The following is a 27675-nucleotide window of genomic DNA, read 5'->3' as shown; positions in this document are numbered from 1 at the left end:
CACAAACCGGACGACCCACCGACGCGGACTCTTTTAACAGGTTTAAAGCAACAGGCGATTCCGCGTTCGTCTATTGAAGGTAGCCTACGAGACAAGAATTCCACTAAAACTTCCGGAAACAGGCTCTTCCGCCTGCCGCTGGGTACGCAGATAAAAGGACACGGCGCCTCCCGCTCCCGCCTCCCCAGAAGCTGCGCTCCGAGCGGCCCCAGGTGGCTCGGCTGAGGCCGGGGTGAACTGCGCCCCACCCACGGCTTTGCCACCGACGGACCCACAGTAGGAGCAAGACACGCAACGAAATGATTCCGACCCGTCTCCCCCCCTCCCCCCCCGCGGAAGGCGGGGCCGCCGATCTGCGGACGACGGGTCGACAGCCAAGCGCATTCTCGCCAGCCGCCTCCGGAGGGAAACGCGGCCGAGCGGATGCCCCGGACGAATCAAGAGTCGGCGGTCGCCGGCCTCTCGCCGGCCGCCCGGTCAACGCCCCGCCGGGCCGCGGACGAGGCGCGCGGCGCCGGCCGGCCCGGCGTCACTCTGTCCCCGCGGCGGAACGCGACGGGCCAGGGACCCCGCACGGGGTCCCCAGGCTAGGTCTTGCTCCGCCGGAGCAGCACGGCGTCGGGGACGGGGCCGCCCTGGAACTTGAGGCTCTGCAGGTTGACGTGGGCCCCGTGTCGAAGCAGCGTCTCCACCGTCTTGGCGTGCCGGCCCCGGGCGGCCAGGTGCAGCGCGCTGAGCCCCTGCGCGTCGGCCAGGTCGAGCGCGTCGGCACTGGCCAGCTCCTCCACCACCTCCGCGTGCCCGCCGGCGGCGGCCAGGTGCAGGGCCGTCTGGCCCCGGGGCCCCCGGGCCAGCACGTCGGCCTTCTCCTCCACCAGCAGCCTGACGGTCGCCAGGTGCCCGTTCCGCGACGCCAGGTGCAAGGCGGTGCAGCCCTCGGCGGTCACCGCCTCCTTGCTGGCGCCCCGGTGCAGCAGCAGCCTGGCGGTGCTCGTGTGCCCCGTCTCCGCGGCCACGTGCAGGGGCGTCTGCGAGAGCAGGTTGCAGACGTTGACGTCCGAGCGCAGGTCGATGAGCACGCGGGCCACGCGGTAGTGCCCCCGCTGGGCGGCCAGGTGCAGCGGCGTCCTCCCGTCCAGCGTCTGCGCGTCCACGCTCACGCCCGGCTGCTTGGCCAGCAGCCTGACGACGGGCAGGTGGCCCTGCCAGGCGGCGTAGTGCAGCGGCCCCCAGGCGTCCTTGCCCCGCAGCCCCACGTCGCCGCCCCGGCGGAGCAGGATCCGCACGATGCTCTCCTGGCCGTGCTGGCAGGCCACGTGCATGGGGGTGCGGCCCTCGCAGTCCGCCTCGTTCGCGGAGGCGCTCTTGTCCAGCAGCAGCCGCGTGCTGAACTCGTCCCCGTTCTGGGCCGCAAAGTGCAGGGCCGTCCAGCGGTCCTCGTCCGCGGCGTTGACGCTGATCTTGCGGGCCAGCAGGAGCTCCACGACGCCCCGCACCCTCTTCTCCACGGCCACGTGGAGGGGGGTGGAGCCCTTCCGGTTGGTCAGGTTGGGGTTGGCGTTATTGAGCAGCAGCCACTTGACGCACTCCTCCTGCCCGGCCTCCACGGCCACGTGCAGCAGGCTGGAGCCGCCGTCCACGACCAGGTCGACGTCCTGGGGCTGGAGGATCTTCATCAGCCTGCTGGTGTCCCCGTTCACGATGGCATCCACGAGCTTCTTCTTCTGGACGTCTGTCGTGCCGAGATCTGGGGGAGAGAGATACGAGGTTCGGGCTGCGGGCCGCTCCCAAGGCCTGGCGGGCGCCCTAACGCGGCCCGCGCCTCCCCAGCGGCCTCCGGGTCGCCGCGTGCCCGAAACCACTCAGGAGTCACCCCCGCCGTGTTATTAGATTTCCGGTGCAGGGGGAAGACCTCGGGCAGGCCAAGGGGCTCCCGCGAACTCGCAAAGTCATTCTAGCTGTCCCGTAGGGTCGTCATCGGATAAGGGCGCAGAACTCGGCCCGTCTGTGCTCAGAAAATGGCGGTGATGGCTAACGTTGCTTCGTTAAGAAAATAAAAATGGGGTGCCTGGGTGGCTCGGTCGTTTGAGCGTCCCCCTTTGGCTCAGGTCACGATCTCACGGTTCGTGAGTTCGAGCCCCGTGTCGGGCTCTGTGCTGACAGCCGGGAGCCTGGAGCCTGCTTCGGATTCTGTCTCCCCCCGCCCATCCCTCCCCTGTTCGCGCGCTGTCTTTCTCGCTCTCAAAAGTAAAATAAACATTTAAAAAAAAAGGAAACAGAATGAAAGGCACAGACCAGGGAGGCGTCCCAGTCCACTTGAGAGCTGACAGTTCCCACAGCAGGGACACCTTTCCAGGGTCACCGGCTGCTCCCCGCCCCAGCCTCCACATGCAGCCTCACCTCTATTTAACGTAAAACTCCCACCACGGTGTCTGGCCTCCGATTTGCGTGAAAGAAGGCCCGCCCCTCCCTCACATGAAACGTTCTCAAGGGGACTTGCACGGGAGGGTGGGGGTATAGGGTGGAATTCGAGAAGACACAAGCCACCCAGACGACATCTGTGTCTTTACGGGAACCGACCGCGCGTGAGCACGAAGATGCCATTTGAGAGCATCAGACCCAGAGAGAGTCGTATAGCATACTTCTCTCCCAGAGACGGGGTATTTCCTTCCTGTGCAACCCCATCACCCACCGCTTACCTCCAGTCAAGCCGCCCGGCTGGGCCTTGCCCACCCCTGTGTCTTCGTAAGGTGTTTTCTCAACCCCAAATGCCCTCTTTTGCCCCAAATATTCCACTCTGAAAATCCCAGGAGGCTCAGTGCATCCAGGAAAAGCACTTCCTTCCAGAAGGAGTTCCCTGATCTGCCAGGAAAAACAAACTGCCCCTCCTGCTGGGGTCCATGTTCTTTCCACGACCCTGGGACACTTGGCCCCCCTATACCATTGTCACCCTGAGCATGAAAACCCGTGTTTTCCTCATGGCGCTGCAGCACTCAGAGGGCAGGACAGGACATCTTAGCCTCCCCGGGGGCAGCAAGGGAGCTACAGTGTAGGGCCGGCCCCAGGACCCGGGGACTGGCATTTAGGGCAGGGGCACAGAAAAGGCCCCTTCCAAGAGGGAAACCCATCGAAATCAACATAAACAGATAAGGTCACCTAACTGAGAAGAACCCCACGTCAACAGGGAGAATACAGACGGGACCATGGTGTCATAACGTCCAGGGACAACTCAGCCATCACAATGCATGGCTGAAACAAGCAGAGAGCTCACAGACAAGAAAGTAAAGGGGTATCAGAGAAAGGGGGTACGGGGCTGGCCTCTACACGAGAGAGATCTGCAGGGCGTGGGGTTAGAATCATCTGGACTCCCTCGATACAGGTCAGGGTTCTCAGTCCGCAAACCTGACGCCAGCCCCTACACCTGGTGTCGGCACAGGTGAGAGCTGGCGGCCTGGCCCGTCCCCCTTACGCTTAAGTGATGCCCCCGGAGCCGCTCGGCCGGCCGCTCGGCCAGCACCCACCTCCAGATATGGGCCCGGTGAGCCAGCTGTGCCGCTGACTCCCCAGGCCGATTAGCTACGGGAGGCAGAAAGTAAAGAACTGGGTCTGGAAGCTGGATGCCTGCTTCTCTGAGCTGCTCGCGGGCTCCTACGGCCCCTTAGCCAGGCTCACGATTTCCCAGGATACGGCGTCCTCGCTTACCGCCCGTGGAAGGCTCCCGCTCGAAAGACAAGGACAGCGACCCTCTGGAGGAGAAGGCAGAGTCGACAGAGGACACCCCCGAGAGCCTCTTGCTGCTGCTGGCCGACTGCAGCCTGGACTCGGAGCAGCTGCGGCTGAGCTCCTCCGGGCCCGCGAGGGTCTGCGAGGTGCCCGAGTCCAGCTGGGACAGGAGCTCGGAGAGGCTGTAGTTGCTGTCGAAGGTCGGGGCGGAGGCCCGCTTGAGAGGCGAGCACACGGGCTTCTGCGAACCAGGCAGAGGGAGGTGGGTGAGACCCAGCCAGGAGGACGGAGGCGGGGACGGCGGAGGGCGAGGGGACGCTCGGTCCCCAGACAGCCATACAGGGCGCTCAGGCCGTCCCGCCACACGCAGACGCAGGGGAGCCCAGGGACACCGCGCCGGGCCCGCCAGGCAGAGAGGCACCGCTCTGGGGAGAGGCGGGGAGAGACGGCTCCATGAAAACAGGAAGCCCGGCGGCGTGGCCCCCAGCCTGTCACCGCAGTGGCGTACGCGCAGTGCCACCTGGACGACGGGTGGACCGTGACCGCGCTGGGAGAATGTGACGCCTGAATGCCGGCCGCGCCCACCTGGCAGGTCAGCACCAGCAAGCAGCGGAGGGAGGAGATGGGACCGGGGCTGGGGGTCCCTGCGCACCTGTGCCCCTCCCTCCGAGCCACCTGAGTCCGGCTGGGGGGCCGCGTAGGGGCGGGTGCAGGGACGGGCCCAGCCACAGCGTCACCGGTGCGCCCCAATCCAACACGTACCAACGGGGCCTTTGCAAGGGTCTCCCTGACGGGCTTCCAGAAAGGTAGGTCTCTGGAGCGCGATTAAACCCGAGGGTGACTCACGACTCTTCGGGACTCACGCCCGCTTGTCCCCGGTCCCCCCTCTCCTTGGGAACTGCCATCCGCTCGGACTTGGTGGCTCCGTGCCCCGAGTCGCACCCGCGAACCGGGTGCCTTGCTCTCCCTTGTCGGTGGGCAGGCCGCCTCCCCCAGACACCTTTGCTCCCCCCCCTCACACACACGCCCCTTGACGCTCAGACTGTGGGCACACCTCAAGCGTGGACTCATCTCCCGGCCTCACGCGGATGCCTGGGGTGAGTGGCCTCCCGCCACACGGCACGTTAGGAAGTTCGTCAGGCCTCCCTTTGCAAGTCCGCTACGGACACTGAGTTACCCGTAGCCTCGGGGTCTCTCATCACACCTCACGTGACCTATGTGGGTGCCCCCGGCGGTAACCGTTTACGAGCGGCGGTGACAAAGTGGCCAGGTTTCCAAGTCAGGGGCGCGGAGACAGCCAGACCACAGGAGCCCAGAACCCCCCGCCCCGCAACAGGGCCCACACGGCCCTTCTGTTCCCCTGGTTCAAAGAGCATCCGACCAGCAGCTCCTTGAGGTCAAATGCGGGCCCACACTGTTCGCTCTTAACCGCAGACAGGAGGTGGGGACAGGATGCGGCTGGGGGGGAAAGGAGCCTGGGGCCACCAGAGCCGGCCACGCGACCTGCCACCGGCTCCTGAACACAGGACCCTGTGGCTGCTCGCACGGGACAGGGCTCTGCCCGCCGGGTGAGACGAGGGGCCGGTCCAGGCAGCAGGGGAATGTGGAGAAAGGGAGGACTCGAGGGTGAAAACACGAGCCCCCCCCCCTCAAATGACACCTCCGGGAAGGTCCCCATTACCGGGCTCTTGGGTTCTAGGGGCTGCTTCGCGTCCAGATCTTGAGCTGTCTCCTTCACATCACCATCGGGTTTCTCACACAGGTCCTCGGTTTCAGACGTAATTTCTTTTGGGGAGAAAACAGAAAAGGGCATGTCACTTGGACAATGACTTCCACATTCGCGGCTTACAAGTGCGACTCGGGCGGGGACAGAAGAGGCCGCACCCCAGGGGACCGGTCGGTGCTGCAGCTGCGCAGGCCGCCGGCTGGGCTGAGCTCCCAGGTTAACCCCATGGAACCTCCGCGGGGGCCACGCGGGGGGCCTACCGTTTGCGACCTGGCAGGGTCGTGCCAGGTGCCAAGGAGGAGTCACGGTGTCCCAGTTTCCCAAAGAAGCCCTCCCCAGGGGGAGCCCCGTCTGCAAGAGCCACCAGACCGTGTCCCCACACTGGCCAGGGTGGCCGGCACCCGGCAGGGGACACTCTATCGCTTCCCCCCACGTGCTTTCAACGCTACAATCACTTCTCATTTTATTGAAGTCACTTTGCTAACCCAAGGACGCACCCATTCAAGGCGGGGGGCGGGGGCAAGACCCCAAAAGAAATGCAGAGAAAGCCGCAGGTGAGCGGTCTCCTCCGTCCCCTGCAGACGTAGCCCCGGTCCGAACCCGTAGCACCGAGCACGGCTCCACCGGGCTGCAGCTGGGCCGGCTGGCAGTGACCGCCCCACCCCGACCCCGCGTGCTGGGGGACCACAGGCGAGCGGCCAACCCGTCCAGGCGGGGCCCGCCCCGGTGCACCTGTCTGCATGGCCTCCCCCACCTGGGCCTGCTCGTCGACCCCAGCTCCCGTGCCACGGCAGAGCGATCGCGCCACGAGCCCCGGGGGCCCCCCGGACTCACCCTGGAAGCTGGGCCGCTCTCGCGGCTCCCCGTGCCAGCACCTCTGCATGAGGCGCACGAGGTTCCCACAGGCCCGCGGCCGGGCTCTGCACACGGGCGGCAGCTCGGGGCGGTGGCCCTTCACCACCTTCACCATGATGCGCAGGATGTTCTTCTCATCTGCAAAGGGAAGGCACCCGGTCAGGGCGGCTCCGCGGGGCTGGGGGCCGTGCTCCGCGCCTTCAGGAGGAAAGGAGCATGGGGCCAGTGGCAGCCACTTCCTTCGCAAAGCCCACGGCTCCCTCTGGTCCTGATCCTTACGGAGCACGTCTGTTCTCCCGTTTCCAGGCCGCAGAGACTCCCTGCGAGGCACCCAACAGAGCCTGTGCGTTGTATCACAGGGCACATCTTTCTGGGCATCAAACTCCAAGGCGACCAGGGTTCAGAGGAGAAAGTATCTGACGAGACATGTTCCAAAGAGGCCCGCGCGCGCACCAAAGGGAGGCAACACTTAAAAATCACGAAGTCACGTGGGCCAGCCTCCAAGCGAACCCGTATCGCCCTGTGATGACGCAAGAGCCTTCCGAAATTCTGATCTCTACACCGAAACGCAGGCCCCGGGTGCCCCGTGCAGTGAGCCAGCCACAGCGATGGTGTCCCGGGACGCCTGCCCCCTCAGAGCACGCTCAGACCTGGGCTGTATAAACAGGGGGCCTCTCCTCCTGCAAGTCATAATGTGGGGCTCCCCCTGCCCTCTGCTCCGACCTTTATAAGCACAACAAACTCGTTCCTATCACCCAAACCTTGGTCACAGACCAAGGGGCCCAAGGTGACCTTCAGCGGGCCAGACTTTTCTCTCTGCTCAGCCCAAAACCACAACGTCCATCAAGCTGGACTCCGAGTTCCTTGTTCCCAGCAGCCCAGCCCCACCCCCTCCCCGCCCCAGACCCCACAGTTCCCAGCACGCCCACGGCCGGGGAGCCCTGCAGGGGCACCACACGCATGTCAGCAGGCGTGGAAAATTGGCCCCAAGTCACCGGCGCCTGCCAGGCTCCTGGTGCGATGCCGTGTCCCGCCTTCCCGTTAAATCTTGTGCAACAGCTATTGTGGGTATCTACGCGCTATTTCCAGCACACTGGCTTCCAGATCCCTGGAGGCCCTCCGAATGATGGGAAAGCAACACCCGCGGCGTTTTCTGCTGCCAAACAGATGGGAGAAGATCAAGAAACACCTTTTGCTTCTCTGCCTTGAACTCCCCACGTCCCAGGCAGTAAAACACGCGGGCCCTGGCTCCCGACGTTTGTATCCCGTACCCGCCTTGGGTGTCGTGTCTGTGGGACAGTCTGGGGTCAGAGCGGACACTGCCACACCAGCACGGATCCGGACCACGGCCTCCACGGAGGGGGAGGAGTCAGGGAGACAGATGGACAGACAACAGACACCAACCCGCACCGGCTCCCAGACCCGAGGCCCCCGCGTTGAGTCTGCTCTGCATTTTTGGATATTTTTGGTCAAACCACAAAACAGCGTGAATAACCCACGCGCCTGTGGAGGAAAATGACGAGGCTGAAGAAGCGCTCGATTTTTATAACAAGTCAAGGTATCGGCACCGGGAGGACAGACCCCAGAACAGCGGCTGCCTGAAGGGAAAGAAATGTCACAGCCCTCGAGGGGAAGGGAGGTGACCCGGGTGTACACGTTTGTGCAAAATCCACTCAACTGTTCTGGAGACGGGCTGCACAGCGGTGTGAAGGTGCTTCCTGCCACTGAAGTGCACGCTTAAAACTGGGTGAGATGGTAAATTTTGTATGTATTTTACCATATGTTTATAAATCCAAAAACAGAATCAGCTGGAAATAAGCGCAGCTGGCAAATCCACAGAGAAAGCAAGCAGGTGGTTCTCGGGGGGCAGGGGGGGATGGGCTGGATGGGCACGGGGTTTCCCTTTGCGGGGATGAGAACGTTCTGGTGCTATAGGCAGAACAGCAGCTAACGTACTCGATGTCACCGTATTATACACTTTAAACGGATGAAAGGATGGATTTTATGTCACGTGCATTACATCACACACACACACACACACACACACACGAATGAGCTGGCACCTAAATAAAGAAATCCCCTGAACAGACCCCTTCAGATTGCAGCCTTTGCTGAAATGTGAATTATGCCGCAAGACTGCTTGTCTGCATGCAGAGAGGCCGCGGGACTCCAGGAGGACACGCTGGGCAGCACAGAGCAGTGTCCCCGCTGCCCCACAGGATGGCCCCACCAGCTTCGTGGCCCAGAGCAACCCCCGCACCACCCCCTGTGGGAACGCGGGCCGCAGGCACAGCTCAAACAGGACCACGGAGAGCGCCCTCCCGTGTCCCCGGACAGACAGAGGGATGCACTTTCCCCAAAGACAAGCCCACTCACCTGCGAACGGTTTCTTCTGCGTGAGCACACCCCAGATCACAATGGCAAAGCTGCAAGGAAAATCGGCCGGGTTAGTATCTGTGAGCAGGACCCTCAAACAAAGTCAAAAGCTCTCCCAACAGCAACTAGCTTGAGGAAGACCACTCCAGAGTCTTCAAAGGAAACAGAGAGAGAGAGAGAGAGAGAGAGAGACAGGGAGAGGGAGAGGGAGAGGGGGAGGGGGAAAGGAGAGGGGGAGGGGGAAAGGAGAGGGGGGAAAGGAGAGGGGAGGGGGAAAGGAGAGGGGAGGGGGAAAGGAGAGGGGAGGGGGAAAGGAGAGGGGAGGGGGAAAGGAGAGGGGAGGGGGAAAGGAGAGGGGGAGGGGGAAAGGAGAGGGGGAGGGGGAAAGGAGAGGGGGAGGGGGAAAGGAGAGGGGGAGGGGGAAAGGAGGGGGGAGGGGGAAAGGAGGGGGGGGGAAGGAGAGGGGAGGGGGAAAGGAGAGGGGAGGGGGAAAGGAGAGGGGAAGGGGAAAGGAGAGGGGAGGGGGAAAGGAGAGGGGGAGGGGGAAAGGACAGGGGGAGGGGGAAAGGACAGGGGGAGGGGGAAAGGACAGGGGGAAAGGAGAGGGGGGAGGGGGAGGACACTAAGATATTTTCCATGGATGCTTTACACAGGCGCCCATACTGTGGAGCGCATCACGATGGCGGCTCGGATGTGACACCACAGACACGACCACACCAGCTGGGCTTCCAGCTCAGACAGCACGGGCAGGACGGGGCGGGTGGGGACAGGGGGTGACGGGGGTGGCAGGGGGGAGGGAGGGGAGGAAAAGGACCACCGCTCTGTTGCTGGAACATCAGCTCGTGGGGAGAAGGGCCTGTGTCTGCCTAAGTCACCCCCATCTCGTGGCAGGTGCAGGGCACCAAGACGCCGACTCCAGCCCCGGGGGGGGGGGGGCGGGTGGCGAGCGGCCTGCTCACTGAGACTTCGCAGAAGGCTGTGGAGACAGTAGACGGAGAACACAGGGGGCGGTCCGGCTCACCGTCCTGGGCCCTTTTTTGGTTGTTGGAAAGTATATTTTCCCTCTCTATGTCGTATATATAGCTACTCTGAATATACCCCAAAAAGCACAACCTAACAAATTTTTTTTTTTTTTAATTTAAAAAATTTTTTAAACAACAAAACCAGGAGTCCAAACCTGCAGCTGCCACCCTGCACGGAGCTGAGAGCGGCTGCTGACAGAGATGCGGGAATTCTCCTTTGAAAATGAACGCAAGTCTGCAAGTCCAAGAGCTGAAGCTCTCAACTCCAAAGTAAACACAGAACCTCGTTCTCCCCAAACTCTACAAGCCGTGACTAGCCCCCGACGTGCCAATCGCCAGCGGACGGACGGCTCAGAGCCCAGCTAGGCAGGCGCCCAATGGTCACCGTGAAACCAGTCTGCCAGGACTCCGGATGCCGATCATGTCAAGAAGGCACAGCTCAGGGCTCTGGGGCTTAGGGTCCCAGTCACCACGCGTGAGACAAGAGCCACAGTGAGGGGCTTAGGCACACGCTCCCTCCTCTCTTCTCCTCCGACTGGTCTGAGTGAGTAAGACCTTCGCAATTTGGAAAAGGAAGGCGCCAACGACTTGGGGATTATTCTCAAGCACATAAACCCCACCGACGCTGGTTTGCGAACAGCCCCCGATGTGTCTGCATTCCCCTGTCAAAGGTAAGTGACGTGAGAAGCATAAGCCACTCACTGGGCCAGAGGGAACTGGGTTCCAGGAGTGCAAATCCGCACACGTACAGACACACAGATCACTTCGAGCAGCAGGCTCCCCCAGCAGATGAGCTATAAAACCCGTTTCGTAAAAACACCAGAGCGTTTACAGTGTGGGGGCTGGCCACAGAACTGTCTCTAGCTGGCACCAGCCGTGACATTCTCCACCCTCGGCTCAGCACTCGCAGGGGACAAGGGTCTCTTGTACACCTGGGGTACGTGGACCGACAAACTACACACCCCAGGCCCTTTCACGTGGTCTCAACCTCACGTCCGATGGCCTCTGGGAATCGAGGTGCAGAGCCCCCGCTTGGGCCCCCACGCACACCCGTCCCACCCTGTCCCACACCCGTCCCACAGCCGTCGCACACCTGCCCCCACCTGCTGTACGCCTGTCACACACCTGTACACGTCGTGCTTGGTGTCGAAGAGCCGGCTCTTCTCCCGGATGCGCTCTGGAGGGAGGTAGGCGATGGTGCCGAACAGGCCGTCCATGCTGAGGTCATGGGAGTGGGACAGCCCGTTGCACTTGGCCAGCCCAAAATCGGAAATCTGTAACACAGCAGTCAGACGAGGCTCAGTGGGCTTCGCTGGGGCCTCGCCGAGGGAGGCAAGAGGCTCCGTCCCCACCTCTGTGGGGACGTGTGGCACGGTCCCCCGATGCGGCCGTGCAGGCACAGTGGGGAATCCACACCCGAGAGCCACGTCCTGTGCTCCTCCGGGGAGGACAGGAAGGCACGGCCGGCTTGGGAGAAACAAGCCCCAGCTGTTAGGGGCTGGACGGACAGGGACCAGATTCCGCTCTAAGGAAGGGACTCGCTGGGAGACTGAACTCGGGCACGTTTAGCATCTTCGACAGCATCACGTCTGCCCCTGGGGACTGCCCAAGTCGGCCTAGAGGGGAAAGCGACTCTCAGAGTTGTCAGGTTTTCAGGTAACACACGAAAAGCAAGGCCTGGCCCTAAGGCCATCGGCTGTGCAAGGGCCCTGCTGGGGAGACAGGCAGGATGCAGTCTGTTCCTTGAAGGGAAATGTGCCTTCAGAAGCCCTTTAAAATTTGTTTTTGTTGTTGTTAACGTTTATTTGCTTTTGAGAGAGAGACAGAGCAGTAGCAGGGGAGGGGCAGAGAGAGAGGGAGACACAGAATCCGAACCGGGCTCCAAGCTCTGAGCTGTCAGCACAGAGCCTGACTTGGGGCTCGACCCCATGAACCGTGAGATCATGACCTGAGCCGAAGTCAGACGTTTACCCAACTGAGCCATCCAGGCACCCCGAAAAGAATGTTTTAATGTTTATTTATTTTTGAGAGAGAGCTAGACAGTGTGCGAGTGGGTGAGGGGCAGAGAGAGAGGGAGACACAGACTCTGAGCTGTCAGCACAGAGCCCAATGCGGGGCTCGAACCCACGAGCTGTGAGGTCATGACCTGAGCCGAATGCTTCCCCAGGCATCCCCAGATGCCCTTTAAAGCAAACAAAACGCACACCACGCAGCCTGGAGGGGGCATTCTGCCCTCTGCCTGGACCTGGAACAATTTGTGACCAATAGGTTCTCACTGGCTCCTTCACCAAATGCAAGGCCCCCAAATAAAAGGTGTGATACGGGGCGCCTGGGTGGCTCAGTTGGTTGGGTGTCCGACTTCGGCTCAGGTCATGGTTCGCGGTTGATGAGTTTGAGCCCCGTGTCGGGCTCTGTGCTGACAGCTCGGAGCCTGGAGCCTGCTTCGATTCTGTGTCTCCCTCTCTCTCCGCCCCTCCCCCGCTCATGCTCTGTCTCTGCCAAAAATAAACAAACATTAAAAAAAGATTAAAAAAAAAGTAAAAGGTGTGATACACCTGCGGGAGCCCACCCACCTGAGGGCACACCTGGACCACCGCTGTGCAGGCCCCACACCTCCACCCCCTTTTCTCCTTAGGGCAAAGGCGTCTGGAAAGCTCACGGGACCCCACAGTGAGGGCGACAACACCACTGCACACTCCCTGTGGGGCGCCAGCCTCCCCCAGCTCCTGTGTAAGTCGAGCCCTTGGAAGCTGGCGGGAGCGAGGTGTGCGTGGGATTAGGTCACACCGACTGGCATAAAGGGACTCGGGATCCACGAGGAAAACTGCCCCTTTGTATCCCCCTTCGAGGCTTAGGAGTGAATCTGAAGCCTTCTGATGACCTCCAGAGCCCCTCTTCAAACGCACCCGTGGAGTGATAGGAAACGGGGCTCGGTCAGGCTTCACTGCTGGGCTCACCGTGCCCTCGGGGTGAGCCCACAGCCCGGTGTCATCACCGAGCACAGGGAGAATTTACGAGTGGTGACCCGGTCCTTCAAGGGATCTCTGGCCCCGCCGGCAGGTAGCTGGTGGAGAAAAGCCTGCAGGACTGGGCCCAGCCCTCTGTTCCCGTGACCAGGACGGCGTGGGGCCACGCGAGCAGGGCCAGCCGGGGCATTTCTGGGCGCCCGGCTGCTTGCTGTCATTGCCTGGCCTTCAAGAAACCCCCTCAGTCATCACCTCGCCTGCAGACCCACAAAGCAGCTCAGGGCCGACACAGGGCCACACGTGGCAATCTCGAACAAGTCGGTGAGAGCAAATGTTTCAGTTCAAACTCTCAGCTGCTTCGACCTTTTAATCTCAGAAACGGAGCCCGACTGGGGTGCAAGGGTCTCACCCCATGCCCCCTACCCCGCTCACAGATTTCTGTTTGTTTCTGCTGTTTGCAGGGAGAGCCAGCCACTTCAAAATATCCGTGGTTCAAGAAAAGAAGCATAAATTCGACATAAAAACAATGGCATCAAAATGCACATCAGAAATAAGTCTCTGAGGGCCGCTGACCCTCCCCCCGGCCCCGGGTTCTCCCCCCGCCCTCTCCCACCCTCAGGGCCCTGGCAATCCCAGGGTACGCAGAGTATACAGCAAACGGCCTACAAGCTGCTCATACATCTTCACATTCGGCACAGGTCTCAGGGCCGCTCGGAGCTCAGTGCTCACAGGCACCCACAGGTGTCCCGGGGACATGGGCCCTTCTCCTTCCAGGCCCAGCTGGACGAGACCAAAGGGCACGATCAGGGCTGTGCTGGCTACAGAGACAGGCCGTTCAGACCACAGGAGAACAGGGCCCTCAGGGTCCCTCTGGATGTGGTCTGGGCAAACTGAACCAGAAGTAGCCTGAGATTTTAAACTGAGCTATTTCGGCAGGCACCCAGCTGGCTCAGTAGTGGAACACGCAATTCTTGATCTCAGGGTTGTGAGTTCAAGCCCCACATTGGGTATGGAGACTATTAAAAAATATATATATATGGGGCGCCCGGGTGGCTCAGTCGGTTGAGCATCATGGTCATGACCTTGCGGTCTGTGGGTTCAAGCCCCGTGTTGGGCTCTGTGCTGATGGCTCGGAGCCAGAAGCCTGCTTCGGATTCTATGTCTCCCTCTCTCTCTGCCCCTCCCCCGCTCATGCTCTGTCTCTCTCTCTCTCTCTGTCAAAAATAAATAAACATTTAAAAAAAATTTTTTAAATACATCAACAATAAACTAAGCTATTTCATTTTCAACGTGAAATGGGTTCACTCCATTTGCATTTAGTTACTATTAACCTCAGTATTAATTTAACATTAAGTCTCTTTAACACACTTTGCAAGCAAAGTAGGCAGTTGCTGTGAAACCTTCAGCTCTAATCATCCTCTCCGTGTCTGGAGGGGCACAAGGGGACTGGCCAAGCTCACAACTTATGATCTCATCTCAAGATTCCAGATTAAAGTTTTATAAAGTGTGCAGAAAGCAGGCGGCCAATCACTGCAGAGCTCCCGGCCGACTGGAAAGCTCCAACAGCACCCTCCACGCTGCATTTCTGGGAATGAAGAAATGTGCTACGTAAATATGTCATCTGTTTGTCTGGGGCTGAGCGTGGTCACAGAAACGCAGCTCCACCTGGCCCTTGCAGGGAGCTGCGGAAGGGGCCGGTCTGTGCAGAGGCCCAGAGCCCCGCCCGGAAGTGACAACGTCAGCCGTCAGCGTCAGCGAGGCGGGTCCTAAGCTTTCCATCAGCGCCCTCCTGGGTCGCCCCAGGCTCCTTAGGACCCACTCAGCTCTTCAAGGAATCTTCACCATTTACTAAAACCTTCGCAAGCAGCAGGGCTCCCGACTCAGGTGTTCACAAGGAGAGGGAGAGAAGAGCGTTCAAGTGAAGGGAGCTCAGAGCCAAAGCAGAAGTGACCGACCAGGAAGGCAGGCCCCCAGCGTGTCACAGAGAGGACGGCACTCCTCTCCCCACTGAGCCAGTATCGAGCGCCTACTGTGGACCCGGCACCGGAGACGCCCCCTGGACGGAAGCCACCATCCACGGTGTGCAAAAAAATGACTCTACGGCCACGGAACACCAACCCCGACGGCCCCAACCCCCACCGAGCACATCCACGGGCCAGGCACTGAGCCATCAGCACTCGGTCATCCTTGACCTCTCACGGCAACACAGAGGTGTGACCCCCACCCACCAGGTGACAGAGCTGGGGGCGGGGGCCGTGCCCACAAGGAGAGCCACTTGCTCCCCTAAGGGACACTCACATGCCCCAAGCATCCCACATGACCTGCTGAAGAGCGGAGGGGAGAGCGGAAAGCAGGCGGTGGAGATAAAAGCCAGCCAGGCCAAGCACCAGCCAGACCCTGCAGGCGTCTCAGAGACACAGCCACGCACACACCTGTCTGCGTGCCCCGCGCGCACCCAACAGCCGCCTAAGACAAGCACCTTCCCGGCGGCCTCCGTCACGACAGCATTTCAGAACCCCTACCCTGATCTAACTCGGCCTCCTGCTTCCCCTCCCCCTACACAACCTAGAATTTTCCATGACTCTTCTGCCTGTGCCCCCCTCCCCAACTCCTGATAGCAGCAAAGGCTGATGCTCTCTGAAGACCCGGTCTCTCCCAGTAACACCCCCCCCTCCCAGCCGGAGTTCTGGAAGGAACTCCTCCTCCAGCCCACAGGCTGCCTGTGGGACACCTACTGCCAGGACACCTATTCCGCCCTCGTGTGATGCCCACGGGCCGCAGGCTGGGTACCTCTCACATGCAGCAGCGGGCTGGGAGGGACAGCAGGACTCCAGAGACTGCTGAACCTGACCGTGGCCTCAGCTGGATGACCAGGGCCCAGGAGACCCTGGTTATGGTTTAACCCCTCTGGGCCTCAGCCTGGCAGGTGGCCAGGCCACCGTCCAGAGTACCTCCTGCCAGCGAGGTCCCTGGCACACGACAGAGGTCTGTCGCTGCTTCCTCGTTCTCGTGTATATTCAAGCCTGAGATCAAAAGCTTCATTCTTGGGGCGACTGGGTGGCTCGGCAGTCGGGTAAGCATCCGTCCCTCGGTCTCAGCTCAGGTCATGATCTCACGGTTTGTGGGTTCGAGCCCACGTCAGGCTCTGTGCTGGCAGGTGCGGGGAGCCTGCTTGGGATTCTCTCTCCCTCCGTCTCTGCCCCTCCCCCACTTGCACTCTCTCTCAAAATAAATAAACTTTAAAAAGAAAAGAAAAGAAAAAAAAAAAAAGGCTTCATCCTTCACTTGGTGCCCACAGGAGCACCCTCCTTGATAAACCCTGGAATGTCAGCGGGGGCAGAGGCTCCACACCGGAAGCCAGTGCACCAGCCGGAAAGAAACTTGGCTCTAGCAAAGACAGAACCCCCGTGGCACCCATTAGAACCAGGAGAGCTCGTCCCTCTGGCGGCGACAATCTCATTTTGGAGCGACTCCTAATCAAGGGACAGTCTGCAGTCACTGTCCAACGTGGACATGAGTCTCCCCATCGGCCTCAGGCTGGCCAGGTGCGCCGCAAAGGTGGGGTGCCTGTGCCCCCTGGTCCCACCTCTCCTTCCAGACAGAGCCCACGGGCATGGCTGGGCTGAACTCAGGTCCCTCCTACCCCTCAGACCAGCAAGGGAGGGGCTCCTGCAAGCTCCCTGTGACCAGCCAGGAGAGTGTACAGGTGAGTCCCTTCCCGGTTCCCGCAGGGCCCAGGAAAGGGTTCAGGCCACCGCTCGCGGGTCCTTCTCACTCGCTCACAAGCCGGGCACAGGGAAGGGAGGCGGCAAGTGCATCCTGCGGGCCAGCGCACGACCCCGGGCCTCCTGAACCACGCAGGGAAGGCCCGTGACCTGCGTCCCCCCTGGTGGCAACGACAGAGCCCGGGACAGAGGAGAGGCCAAGAAATACAAACTGGACAGCGGCAGGCCCAGGTGGCTGGTACCTGGTATTTAGTTCCACCGTCCCTCGTACTTCTCTGTGTTTTATAAACTTACCCAAAAAAGAGTAATAATGATAGCAGACCTCAGAGGCCTCACACGACGAGAAGAGAATGAGCCCCTCCGGAGTCTCGTTCCAGGGAGCGCCCCACGCCCCCCCACCGCCATCCCTGAGACCACAGATGGGGGTGCAGCGGTCTCCGCCCCCCCCTCCCCCGGTCGGATCCCTAACCGGCCTTCACGAGACGTCCAGTGAGACCGGAAGCCACAAACCCACGAGCTCTTTTCTTCCAGAGTGCTCAGGATTTAGGCCCATGCTCCAGGATCCGTGGGGGGTGGGGGGTAACCGTGTGCGTAAGGGTCCATTTTCCAGCTACACGTTTCATGGAGACTGGGGGTGCTGAGTCCTTACGTCCTCCCCTGGCCCCACTCAGAGCCTTCCCCCCCCTCCAGCCGCCTGCGGCCTGGAGCCGGGCGGGTCCTACCTTGACGTGGTAGTGGGCGTCCAGCAAGATGTTTGCGGGCTTGAGGTCCAAGTGGAGGAGAGGCGGGGACATGCAGTGCAGGAAGTTCATGCCCACGGCCGTCTCGTGGACGATACGGAAGCGCAGGTCCCACGGCAACGGCTCGGAGGCCAGCAGCTTCTCCAGCGAGCCGGTCTCCATGTACTCCATGACCAGGCCGGCGGGCTCCCGGCATATGCCGTACACGGGCAGGATGTAGCGGAACTTAGCCATCTCCATCTTCTTGGCTTCTTCCAGAAGCTCCACGCGCTCCCTGGAAAAGTTGGCAGACGTGAGACGTGGGAGCCGCTCGCCCAGGCCCCGACACGCGGCGCCAGGTCCGCGGGCCGAGCAGGTGACCCGGGCGCACGGGGCTCCCCGCGATGCCGCAGAACCACACTCGGGACGTCCCGGGGCCATCGGCCCGACGGCCACTCAAACGCTTCTGCGCATCGCAGGTCACCGTACGCGAGGAGGACGGACATCCCATCCCGATGAGCATCTGGGAACGCGCAGTCAGCACCCCGGGGCCACCGAGCCAGGGGGGCCGATGCTGCCACCCCTCCTCCCGGGCTGAGGGGACACACGATGCCATGTGACTGAAGCCGCAACAAAGTGTCCGTCCAAAGAACCCAACTCATCTAGTTCAACACGTAGCCGGCCCGGTGGGCCCTCCTTCGGGCCCCACACTGGTGCTTGTGGGGCATCAGCCGGTGGAGCCAGGTCTGCAGGCTGCGGCCCGAGAGCCCCCTTTATTCCAACCACGTTTTCAGTCGTGGTAAAGACACATAAGTCACATTTTCACCATTCCCAAGGGTACAGTTCGCAGGCATCACGTGCACACACGCCCGACACCCAAGCCTCGTCCGTCGTCCCAGCAGACACCCTGTACCCTTTCCGCAGGAACCCCTTCCTCCCGGCCCCGCCCACCCCTCGTCCACTTCCTGTCTCCGTGAACCACTCCACGCACCTGACCTAAGCGGAATCACACAGGATTTGTCCTTCTGCGCCTGGCTTCCTTCGCTCAGCACCTCAGCGTAATGTGATCCTGGTTCAGCCGCCTTGTGGCAGGTGTCAAAACCTCACCCCTTTTCACGGCTGTATGACGCTCCATTGCACGAACACGTTTTACGTATCCAGTCGCCCGCTGATGGGCGCTTGGGCTGCCGTGAATAACGCCGTGTGTCTGTGTGCACAGGTGCACAAACACCCGCTCGCTTTCAGCATTCTGGGCTACACACACACCCAGGAACGGGGTGACTCGGGCCATGTGATAATCCGATGCCTAACCTTTTCAGAAACCACCAACCACCGCGCACAGCCTGCCTCCGGTTCTGTAAAGAACTTCCTGGAAGACGGTCTCACCCGTTCACGCCACGTGGGCTGTGGCCACTTTCTCGCTCAAGGCAGAGACCAGCAGTCTGCAGACCTTGACACGTGTACTCCCTGGCCCTCCATGGAAAGTGCACCAGCCCGGGGTCTAAGGTCACTTCCGGGTGCAGCCCACGGACTCAGATTAGAATCCCCGTATCCTGCTCTGTGTTAGCCTCATGGGGCAAAAGTCCCAGAGCACATCCAGGAAAAGGGGCTGAATCGCATAAGGACAGGGCTCGGCCACGCACCATCTAGGTCGGCGGCTGTTAGAACTCGACACGGCAGAAAGCAACCCGAAAACTGGCTGAGCTGGGCTCCGTTCCCTCGTGGACACCAGGTGCCCCGACGGGATCTCAGCCCCTCTGACTCCCCATCCGGCCCCTGCATTTGGGAGCCTCATGTGAGCATATGGCCAGAAGCTGTACAGTGGGTGTCTCGGGGGGAGAACCCCTGAGGGTAGACCAGTGATTCTCGTGGAGGGACAGCTTTGCCCGCCGGGGACACCGAGCGCTGTCTGGGACATTTTGGGTATCACAACTCGGGGCTATGGCCGGCATCCAGTGGGTAGAGGCCAGGGATGCTGCTTAACAACCCACAATGCATAAGGCAGCTCCCAAGACCAAGAATTACCCAGCTCCTATGCAAACAGTGCCAAGCCTAAGAACCCGGCATGTAGACAAAGCCAAGTGCATCTCGGCCAAATTTAAACTAAACCACTACAGTCTGGAATTGCCCACTATGTACTCTCAGCATTTATTTTAATTTTCATCTGCTTCTGTGGTCAACTAATATTCAACAAGGGAGCCACGAACACCCAATAAGGAAAGGCTGGTCTTCCCGACAAATGGCGCCCGGAAAACTGGAGAAACACACGCAGGATGATGAACTTGGGACCCTAGTTCACAACACACACAAAAATTAACTCACAATGGATCAAAGTCTTAAAAATAAGACCTGATACCATAAAACTGGAAGAAAGCATTGGAAAAAGCTCATTAATACCCATCTTGGCAATGACCTTTTGGACACGACACCTAAAGCACAAACAGCAGAAGCAAAAATCAGCAAATGGAACTCCATCAAACCCAGAAGCTTCTGCACAGCAAGGGAAACAGGGAACAAAATGAAAAGGCAGCCTACAACATGGGAGAAAAATTTTGCAAACCACACACTGGATAAGACGTTAACATCCGAAATAGATAACAAATACGACTTAATTAAAGAAGAAAACATCGGATTTAAAAACGGGCAAAGAACGAAACAGACGTTTGTCCAAAGAGGACGTCACAATGGCCAACAGGCACGTGAGAAGATTCTGAATATCACTAACCATCAGGGAAAAATGAACCAAAACCACAAAGACGTATCAGCTCACACCTCAAGAAAGTTAAAGCAGAACTACGATACAATGCAGTAACTCTGCTTCTGGGGATATACCCAAAGGCAGTGAGAACAAGACTGCTGCAAGATCTCTGCACGCCCATGTTTATCGCGACAGCCAAGCTGTGGAAACAACCCCAATCAATGCCCATCAACGGATGAATGGATTAAAAGGAAAAAAAACCCAACAAGGTGTGGCACATAGACATAACGGACTATTATTCAGCCATGAGAAAGGAGGATATCCACGGGGCACCTGGGTGGCTCAGTCGGTTGAGCGTCCAACTCTTGACTTCAACGCAGGTCACGATCTCATGGTTCGGGAGATCGGGCCCTGCGTCGGGCTCTGCACTGTCAGTGTGGAGTCTACTTGGGGTTCTCTCTCTCTCCCTGCCCCTCTCCCATGCACTCTCGCCCTCTCTCAAAATAAATAAAACATTAAAAAAAAAAAAAAAGGAGGCTATCATGCCATTTGCAACAACCAGATAGACCTTGAGCACATCATGCTAAGCAAGATACACCAGAGAACATACTGATATCACCTATATGTGGAATCTAGAAAAGAGAAGAAAGGGTGGTTACCAGGGGCAAGACGGTGGGCAGATAAGACTGATGGCGTTTAAAGGTAGAAACTTGTAACAAGGGCTAAATGGCCATAAACATACAGTTTATTCAACATACACAATAAGTATGTAATATGACAAATATGACTCCAGTGGCAACCATATCACAATACACACACACACACATCAAAGTAACACAGTATTCACCTTAAATTTACGCAATGTTACACATCAAATGTATCCAATAAAAAAATATTTAACCTGAAAAAACAAAAAAGTTCATCTGTTTTCCCTGCAGAACAGGTGCCAGGTGCCAGGCGTGTGTTGGAGAACATGCTTTCTAATAAACTCCTGAAGGAAAAGTCTAGAATCACATGCCAGACATGCCCTACTGCAGCCGGGAACCGAGCAGACCCAGCATCTGCGTACCACCAGTGCAGGCTGGGGTGGCCTCAGGGACTCCCCCTGAAATGCCGGTTCCGGCACAAGCAGCCCTGCCCGTAACCCACCAGAGGGGCTCTTCTGGAGCCTGGATGCACCCGCTCCTGACCTCCCCGCCCACACCTGCTCCCATTTGCTAGTCTGATGCAGAGCTCCAACACTATACCCACCAAACAAATTCATTTCTTATTCCTTTGACCTCCTCTCTGAGACTGCATGCTGCCAGGCTTCCCATACGTGTGTGAAAACATTTGCCAGGGAGGAAGGCCCGCCGGCAAGGAGGAGCCGGGATTACAGGTCATCGGAGGCTGCAGCAACCCAAGCTCTGCCTGCGTTGAGCACCTGTGCCTAAGGTGGTCGTCCCAGCTCCAGGCGGAGAGAGAGAACGGGGCAGACACAGGGCACATTTTGGAGGAGAATCAATGAGACTTGACGACTGATGGGTATGGAGGAGAGAGCGGTAGCAAGGGCACCCCCCGCACCCCGATCTCTACCAGGAGTCACCGGGCAGGTCCTCCTCTCTGCGAGGGGAAGCATCCCGGAGAAGGGAGAGAAGTCGGTGTTGGGCACACTCGTGGAGGCAAAGAATCCCCACTGGCCTTCGGAACAAGTGGGCCACATTAGGACACACCAGGATTGAAGTATTAGACCACTATGACACAGAACTGAGTTCAGCACGGCTTGCTTGCTTAGCTCTCTGGTTAAACGGCCAATTAATGGAAAGCACAGCGTCCACAAGAGCGCAGTGCTGCGTGTGGGGGTCCCTGGGCCGGGCTGAGAGTGGCTCCGTCCCCTCTGGGTCCGGGCTCGGCTGGCTCTGGCCACACAGAGGCAGACCCCCCGCCCTGTGCCTGGTCTCCACGGGTGTCTAAACGCAGGAAAGGCTAGATGTCAGCAGCAGGCATCGTTAGAAAGCCCGTCATCTAAAGAGAGAGAAAACGGCATCCCTGGGCCCATCTCTTCCATCCTCCTCCCGGAAGACCTGCTTATTACACTGAACCAGGACAACTACCACTCCTAACATGACTTAGTACCAGGGGCTACCTCTCCTCCCTATTTTGCTAAGAATCACGGTTATAGGGGACGCCTGGGTGGCTCAGTCGGTTGAGCGTCCGACTTCGGCTCAGGTCACGATCTCAGTTTGTGGCTTCCAGCCCCGCGTCGGGCTCTGTGCTGACAGCTCGGAGCCTGGAGCCTGGAGCCTGCTTCGGATTCTGTGCCTCCTTCTCTCTCTGCCCCTCCCCGGCTCACACTCTGTCTCTCTCTCTCTCTCTCAAAAATAAAAACATACAAAAAAAAATTAAAATAAATGTGCTCATATTGGGGGGAAAAAAGAGTCAGTGTTTTAACTTGTCTGTTCCTGTTGCTTTTTTCTTTTAAACTGGCTGCCTGGCCACCCCTCCCTGACCCATGTGTGTCCTTGGGTGCCACTGTGCCCACATGGCACTGGCCTGCGTCCTGCCCTCCCCCCAACCCCGGGGATGAATAGAGACCCTCCCCCCCCACCTTGCAGTGTGAACCCGCGTGAGGCTGTCCTCCTGGCCTGCAGGTTTTGAGGAGCCGACCAACGGCTCAGGTATTTACAGGCTGGACAGTAACGAGGGTCATCTTCGGGCTGGAGACACCCTCCATCTGGGTGGAGATGAGCCTCCGCCCAAGCTTGACTGATAACAAACGTATTCTGGGAACAAAGTCAATTACATCAAGGCCGAACTTCTCATTAAATGCAGGCTCTGAGCTACCCTGCAAATAAAGCGTTTTCTTCCATTTGCCCAAAGGGCATAATACATAAACCAGGGTGACTTCTGATTGTCGGGCTCATTAGCGCCTTAAGAGCCTCCTTAAGAGCCTCGCTGGCAGATCAGTCACTCTCGCTCCCCGCTCCCCACCCCCCCCCTCCGCCCAGGCAGCTGCCCCAGTTCAGCAAGTTCACTGCTCCCCCTGCCCCAGGCCCTTTCCACTGTACGAGGCCATGCACCTCAGTTTAAAAAAATCAAAAAGGGCCCCGCGGTGCTGGTTTGCTCCCAAATGCTGATCACAGCTTGAATGTTCGAAGAACCCTCTTTGGAAGAATGTCAAGCAGGACAACTGACCACACATGTAAGGGCCTCTCACCAAGGAAAACCAGGAAGTGTCCAAGGACAAATGTTTTTCCGACAACTCTATCAGAATGCCTTAGAGCAGAGAGGATCCCACCCGTCACCACGCCTCCCTGGGGCAAGGAAGGGGGGGGGGGTCCCAGGACAGCCTCGGGGAGGTCTCAGGGGACAAGGAGACCCTTCACACAGGCCTGGGGAGCGGGGTTCCCCAGGGCCCCCCAAGCGCTAGCACTGGTTTTGTTGAGAAGGCTCTGCACCATTTTGCACCCCGTTCCCTCCCTGGTAATCCAAATCCAAGTGTCCCCAACCTCTTGGCTTTCCCTTAATTGCTCCAGGGACAATCCTCCCCCCCCCACACACACACCTACGCCCCAGCAAGAGCCACAGGCTTAGGGAAGCTACACCCCCAGCCCAGGTGGATAACCCGGGTGGCATCTGCAATTCAATGAGCCTGAAATAAGCCTTAGTAGGGAGCCCGGGTCAGGACTGAAACATGCCCCTCAAACCGCACCCCCCCCCCCCCGACTGTTTTTCGTTTGTTTGTTTGTTTTGTTTTGTCAACAGCAATTATTTATTTTAAATATACTTTCCCTCCAAGCAGTGTTTCTGGCTCATGTTGGTGACAACACAGAAGAAACTACTGACCCAGTACTGTGAGCACTATCACCACTAGGGGACCTGAGGGTCCCCGGTGCGGTTGGCGCCGGAGCCACGGAACTTCAGGCTCTGTCTCCGTCCGGGTCCACACCATCAAATCCCGTTTCTTCGCCGTTAGGAGCAGAGTTCGAGGCCACCTGGATCCACAGACATCAGTCTTAGCGCAACCTAAACACTGTGACGTCCTCCCTGCAATTAGGCAAATTCGGCAGGACTGGTGTCACATTTCTCTTCTGTAATCCTTTCAAAACAGGCTCCTTTTCTTCACCATTTGGGGAAAGGTTATTAATTCCGTTTCCAGGCAGGAATGCACAAAGCACCCCCACCCCCAGGACCTCCGAGATGGAAAACCTCTGGACGTTCACAGGACTAAGCTGGGGTTCAATTTGTCCAATACTTTCTCAATAGCACTTAGATTAACCCAATTTTTTTTCCCTCATTTAGGACAGGTCTCAGCATGTCTTTCCCACCCCAGGGAGGGCATCGGGGTAGGGGAAAATATCAGAAATATCATCAGACAGACCGTTTCTAAAAGACAGTTTCTAAGAAGCCAGAGGCTCCCCCCTCCCCTCAGAAATTCCAAAGATGGGCCGATGGTGAAGGAGGGACGAGGCTTCCCTTTCCGGAAGCACTGACGGCGGAAAAGGGGAAAGTAGAAAGTAGGGGACGAAAGGGTGGCGGTCTCTGGACGTCAGGGGAGTAACACACCGTGGGAGGAGAGAAGGGGGGACCAGCCCCGAAGAGCTCCTAGAGGGAACCAGCTTTGGGGAAGGCAGCAGGAAACATGGTTTAATCCTCGGTTAGCGGATGCCTCCAGGCCAGGCCTACTCGAGCACCAAGCCGGGGATGCTCCCAGGGAGCCTCCGAGGGTTCCCACACTGCTATTTTTAAAACTGACAAGAAGCAGGCTTGTCAGATCATCAGCTCTGCCGTTGCAGACTGGGGGTTTGCTCGGGCTCGTCCGGACTAGCCAGTGCGGATGGCGCCTTCGCTGCGGGCCGGCGCCCAGGCCAGGCACTCTGTTATTCAGGGCTTCGTCTTAGCCCAAGGGAGGGGCGGGAGGCTGGAGGACGGGGGCCTCTGGGGTCACTTGTGCTCTCTACACGGTAACCTGCCCAGCCCTAGACCTCACCCTAGCGCTCACGATCCCCCCCATCAGGGTTAGCCAGGGAGGCCACGTGTCTCCCCCAAGCCACCAGCCATGCCCATAAGGAGTGGGAAACGCAGATCAGTAGGGTGTCACTTGTGAAATTCCAAGAAGGTCCCCTTGGAAGCTCCTATGGCAGGTGCTTCGGTGGCCCCTGCCTCCCCCCCCCACCCCTTCCTCAAGGTGGCCCCTGATCTTCCCTGCACAGAACTCTGTGCTCACAGGCTTGAGGCAGCCTGCTGCTCCCAGGAGCCTGGGGCACCTGCTTGGGTGGGGTGGGGGGGGGGGGGGCGTGGATAAAGTCTGCGGCCAGGGCAGCAGTAGGGCTGGAGGCTTCACCCAGAACCCCAAGAAAACCCTGTTCCCCACTCCACTTCAGGGAACACATTGCGGGGTGGGGATGGGGGGCAGCACAACCACCATTTCAAAGTCTAGATGCGACTGTGCAAGGCACCCAGCCCCTCCTGCACGACACAACCCCACCCCCACCCCCACCCCACCCCCGAACCTGGAGCTGAATTCAGTCAATCATTAACTTCTGGCTTCACACACAAAGAGCAGGGGGTTAACCATCATCTCAAGCAGAGAAATCAGCCACTGCTGCAAATACAGAACCCCGGCCTGCCCTACTGGGCCGGCAAAGTGCGAGAGGTGACTCTCTTCCTGTTGGGCGATGCTGACCTCCACGGGGCCGCCCGCTAACATGCCACCACCCGCCTGGCTCGGGCAGGGCAGGAAAGGCTTCCAGTTAAAGGACAAAACACTTTTCAACCAGGCTATGCAATATCCTAAGTGATCCGCGTCAAGTAGAGAAACCCTACCTCCTCCTGGGCCACCCAAGAAAGAAGGGCCTGGTGGCTGGAAATAACAGATTCTGAGGGTGCCGGCTGGTGAGTCAGCCTGGGTGCATCCTTGGTTACTTTGTTTGCTCCTCCAAGAAACCCGTGTGAAAAACGTTGCTGGTGAATAAAACTCGCTTTGACCAGAAGACTCCGTCAGACCAAGGTCCCCAGAGCATAAAAATGTCGCTATGGCGAGGGTCTCGCCTTTCAGGATCTGACCGCTGGCTGGTATTCAATGCGGGTCGGATTTCATCAAAATAACCACAGCGCCCCTCCCTCCCGGCCTGAGAAGTTCCCAGGATCCACAGCATAGAGGGGGAGGGACGGCTTGCACAGCCCCCCACCTCTGTGATGTTTCTATGACACTTGTCACCACTCTACTGCCAGTTTCCAAGTAACACTGCATTTGAGGCTCACGGCAAGAGGTCACCCAGAGCTCTCCTGCCCAATCTCCTAGGCCAGGATGAAAATACGAGGGCAGCGAATGCGCGGGGCCTAGTACCTCACGCTGCAGCAGAAAACACTGCAATCCGTTTACCTTAGTCCTGGGGACTCAAACAGCCCCGGGGAGGGGACGTCACCACCAGCGAGAAGCTGGGGTTTGGAGGCCCCATCGCTCAATCAGCCGAGGATTCAAACCCAGGCGCTGGAGACAGCAAAGGCTATGAGAGGTTTCACAGGAGCTGTTTTCCTTTGTGTGTTCGGTAGGGACTCCCTAAGGGGGATCTCCGCACGGAATACAAACCCAACTTCCACCTAGAAGGCACACTTTCACCACATAATTCAAGTGCGGTCCACTGAAGTTTACATATCAACTAAGTTTACCTATCAACTACTACAATGCAAACGTAAAAGGCGGCATTAAAACCAGAACTGCTTCTCAAGACCCTCTCCCCCCCCCACCCCCCCTCCAACTCCACCCCCTTCCCCCCAAATTAAGCACAGACTACAATCCACCGGCCCTGTTTCACAGGGGTGGCTTCACGTCCTTTCCAATCGTGGTTAACTGAGTCCCCGTGTTAGGCCGGGACAGGCAGGTTCTTGGACTGGGGCGCTGGGGTGCAGGAGGGCGCTATGGCTCGACCACAAAGCGGGTTAATGTAAAGCCCTCCCCCCACCCCCCACCAGGGGCTCGGCCTGGAAATCAAGTCGGCCAAAGCTAGAGCGCGAGGTCAGGGAGCGCTGGGCGCAACCCCCCGCCCCCCACCCCCGGGGCCGCCTGCCGGACCCCAAGGCCAAGCCCAAGTTCCGTGGCTGCGGAAGCCCGGCCAAGCCAAGCCCAGTGCTTCCGACCGAAATAATTACCGTCTTATACCAATTTGTGCTCCAGCGTAAATTACTAAGTAAGTCGAAGGGAGTCTAACTAACTCACAAAGCCCAGATCCCCACACGGCAATTTTTCTAAGCCGGGCGCAGACCGCAGCGCCCAGGCGGGTCGCGGGCGGGCCGGACGCGGGGCGCGGGTCCAAAGCCCGGAAAACCCGAGGCTTCACGCGAAGCTCGCTAGCACCGGGGTGGCCCCACCGGGCACCTCGCAACGTTTCGACCAAACGCGGCCCCTCGAAGCGGGAGCCGCAGCCGGGGACCCGGAGCAGCTAGCTCGCCGCCCCGGCCTCCGCGTCCCTCGGGCCGGACAAGCGGCGCGGACACCGCTATCCCTCCGAGGGCTCCCGAGGCGACCCAGGTGGAGAGGAGCCCCCCCCCCCACCCCGGAATCCAAGCGCCCGGACCCCCGCCCGCCGCGGCGCGCAGCAGCCAGGCCCGGCCGCGTCGCCCGCCCCAGCGCCCCCGCCCGGGCCGCTGACCTGTCGTCGACGTGCAGGCTGGGCGAGCACTTGATGGCGAGCCACGTCTTCCAGTGGACATGGCGCACCTTGTACACCTGCCCGAAGCCGCCCGAGCCGACCTTCTCCCAGCCGGCGAACTCGCCCGCGTCGAAGGTGCGCAGCAGCCCCAGGGCCCACGGGCTCCCGCTCTCGCCCTCCATCGCGCGCGTCTCGCCGCCGCCCCGCGCCGCCGCGGCCGCCCAGGTGCCCAGG

At 59.4% G+C, this 27675-nt stretch overlaps 1 protein-coding gene across 1 annotated transcript; it reads right to left on the bottom strand.

The window, feature by feature from the left end:
- Positions 1-27675, bottom strand: RIPK4 (receptor interacting serine/threonine kinase 4). The gene is made up of 8 exons (XM_019432726.2): positions 27442-27675; positions 17116-17407; positions 10828-10976; positions 8681-8730; positions 6284-6442; positions 5405-5508; positions 3703-3964; positions 1-1747 (listed from the first exon to the last, which is right to left on the bottom strand). Exons 1-8 carry the CDS (start codon positions 27621-27623, stop codon positions 588-590), a joined length of 2358 nt encoding a protein of 785 aa, XP_019288271.2. The 5' UTR covers positions 27624-27675; the 3' UTR covers positions 1-587.

The sequence above is a fragment of the Panthera pardus genome, unplaced genomic scaffold (genome assembly GCF_024362965.1).
Source record: "Panthera pardus isolate Hobbes unplaced genomic scaffold, ASM2436296v1 HiC_scaffold_16, whole genome shotgun sequence".
Taxonomy (NCBI): domain Eukaryota; kingdom Metazoa; phylum Chordata; class Mammalia; order Carnivora; family Felidae; genus Panthera; species Panthera pardus.
The sequence above is the reverse complement of the archived record's forward strand: the minus strand, read 5'-3'. Positions and strand labels throughout refer to the sequence as shown.